Genomic DNA, 2429 nt, shown 5'->3' with positions numbered 1-2429 from the left:
ATGTTTATGTATATATGGATGAGTTTAGTTGTAGGAAAACATGACACCATCACCACAACCAAGGTAACAGACAGGACAGACTCAATGCCACCTAAAGTTTCCTTGAGAACATTTTAAGTAAAAAGGAAAACTAAATGTAATCAGTGACTGTTTTTATCACTGTTCTTTTATCAATAACTATCACCTGAGGGCTGGAGAGATAGCTCAGCAGCATAAGCTCCTGCCTGGCAAGCACAAGGTCTTGAGTTCAATCGCTGGTACCACAAAAAAGGAGGTATTTCTCTTCAAAATAAAATAAAATTATAGTTTAAAAAACTGTCACCAGATCAATACGATGATACAGTACTTTGGGATTTTATTCCACGCAATGTTCATCTGAACCACCAAGACAATAAATTAAAACTGTTTCAGAACCAAGCTATTTTTAATCTTTTAATTTTCCTGAAAGTATATAACGCTCAATGTGAACCCAAACTTTAGATTCTTTACTAATATTATGATCATCAACAAGATGAAGATTCTTCCAAACTTTCAATTTTTCCCAGTTTTTTAAGTTGTAAGCAAATTCCCATGTTCATGCTTGCCAGATATAAAGTAGGACACCCAATGACATTTAGCTTAGTGCTTTCTGAAACTTCTGATCTCAATAACTTGGAACATATACTAAAAAATTGTTTACTTTTTTTGTCTAAAATTCAGTTTTAATGGGTATCTTGCATCTGTATTTGCTAAATCTTCCAACCCTATTAAAGGTACTAGCATACATCAAAATTAGTAAAACTTAGCCTCAGAAGGAGAGTGCAGTTCCATAAGAGGATATTGCCTCAATTTGCATCTTAGCAAACAGTAGCTCAGCCCGAATTAACTATATGAGGAAAAGAGCAACCTGCTGCCCATGCACATTACCATGGCCAGGCTAAGGACTGCCAAACGCTGTTCTTATCAAGACTAATTAGGATTTAGTGGAGATAGCAACGATCTTCCTTTATCATTAAGGTCTTCATCACAAGACAGGCTACAATTTAAGAAGTAAAAAAAAGTTTAAAAAAGGAAATTACAGCGAGATCTAAAAAGCCATTATAAATTCTAAACTACATCAGGTCAACCAGAAACTCATTGACTATTTCTCTTTTTAAACATGCCACCTACAAAGGATAGTATGTTAATACTCATAGCAATTGGAGAATTTTCAATTGGCATCTTGGGAAATGGATTCATTGGATTGGTAAACTTCATGGATTGGATCAAGAACAGGAAGATTGCCTCCATTGATTTAATCCTCACAAGTCTGGCCATATCCAGGATTTTTCTGTTGTGTGCAATAATACTAGATTGTTTTATTTTGGTGGCATATCCAGATGTCTATGATAATAATGAACAAATGAAGGTTATTGACTTTTTTTGGACCATAACCAACTATTTAAGTGTCTCATTTGCCACTTGCCTCAGTGTTTTTTATTTCTTCAAGATAGCCAGCTTCTCTCACCCCCTTTTTCTCTGGATGAAGTACAGGATCGACAAGGTGGTTCTTTGGACTTTACTCGCGTGCTTGGTGTTCTCTGTGGTTTTCAGCTTTCCCGTCACTGGGAATCTGAATGATAATTTCAGACGTTGTGTCAAGGGAAGGACAAAAACAAACTTCACCTGGAGGTGTGGAATAAATAAAGACCTGTATGCCTCAACCAAGGTATTCATCAACCTGGTACCATTGTTCCCCTTCACCGTGTCCCTGTTCTCCTTTCTTCTGTTGATCCTCTCCCTGTGGAGGCACACCCGAAGGATGAAGCTGAAGGCGACAGGCCACAGAGATCCCAGCACAGAAGCCCACGTAAGAGCCATGAAATCAGTCATCTCCTTCCTTCTCCTCTTTGTTGCTTATTGCTTGGCCTTCCTTATCGCCACCTCCAGCTATTTCATGCCAGAGACTGAGTTAGCTGTCATTCTGGGTGAGTTGATAGCTCTAATTTACCCTTCAAGTCATTCCTTCATCCTAATCCTGGGGAACAATAAATTAAGACAGACATCTGTCAAGGTGCTGTGGAAAGCAAAGTGCATTCTAAAAAGAAGAAAAAGTTAACATGAACAGATCAGAAGAGAAGTTGCCATTTTCTAGAACAAAGGAAAATAAGAGCATTCTTAATTATCTCATAAGTGAAATAAATCAGAGCTATGTGTGCAAACATCATGTAACATCTAGTGTGAGAATCTGAATGAGGAACTGGGACAAAAAATGTACAATAGGTACTGTAAATTGGGGAGAAACTGTTTAAGAGAAAAGAGAGACTGATGGGGGAAAGAAAGGAAGAGGACAGTGACAAATATGTATATACACATATAGATATAGATATATAGATATAGGTATTTATACTGCTAGTTTTTCTTACTTCATTGAAAAGAGGGGCTGGGTAGAGAGCACAGAAGAATAAGCG

The 2429-nt window shown here is 37.4% G+C and overlaps 1 protein-coding gene across 1 annotated transcript; it reads left to right on the top strand.

Moving 5' to 3' along the window:
- The first annotated feature begins 1138 nt into the window (after positions 1-1138).
- LOC101578451 (taste receptor type 2 member 7-like) lies at positions 1139-2077 on the top strand. Its single transcript, XM_012513833.1, has one exon. The coding sequence runs from the start codon at positions 1139-1141 to the stop codon at positions 2075-2077; it is 939 nt and encodes a 312-aa protein (XP_012369287.1).
- Positions 2078-2429: the final 352 nt, after the last annotated feature.

Source organism: Octodon degus, unplaced genomic scaffold (assembly GCF_000260255.1).
Source record: "Octodon degus isolate 3935 unplaced genomic scaffold, OctDeg1.0 scaffold00018, whole genome shotgun sequence".
Taxonomy (NCBI): domain Eukaryota; kingdom Metazoa; phylum Chordata; class Mammalia; order Rodentia; family Octodontidae; genus Octodon; species Octodon degus.
Note: the sequence above shows the minus strand (reverse complement) of the source record. Positions and strands in the feature narration are given on the sequence as shown.

Coding starts and splice junctions, on each gene's coding strand:
- LOC101578451 (XM_012513833.1), top strand. CDS start 1,139: ATGCCACCTACAAAGGATAGTATGTTAATACTCATAGCAATTGGAGAA.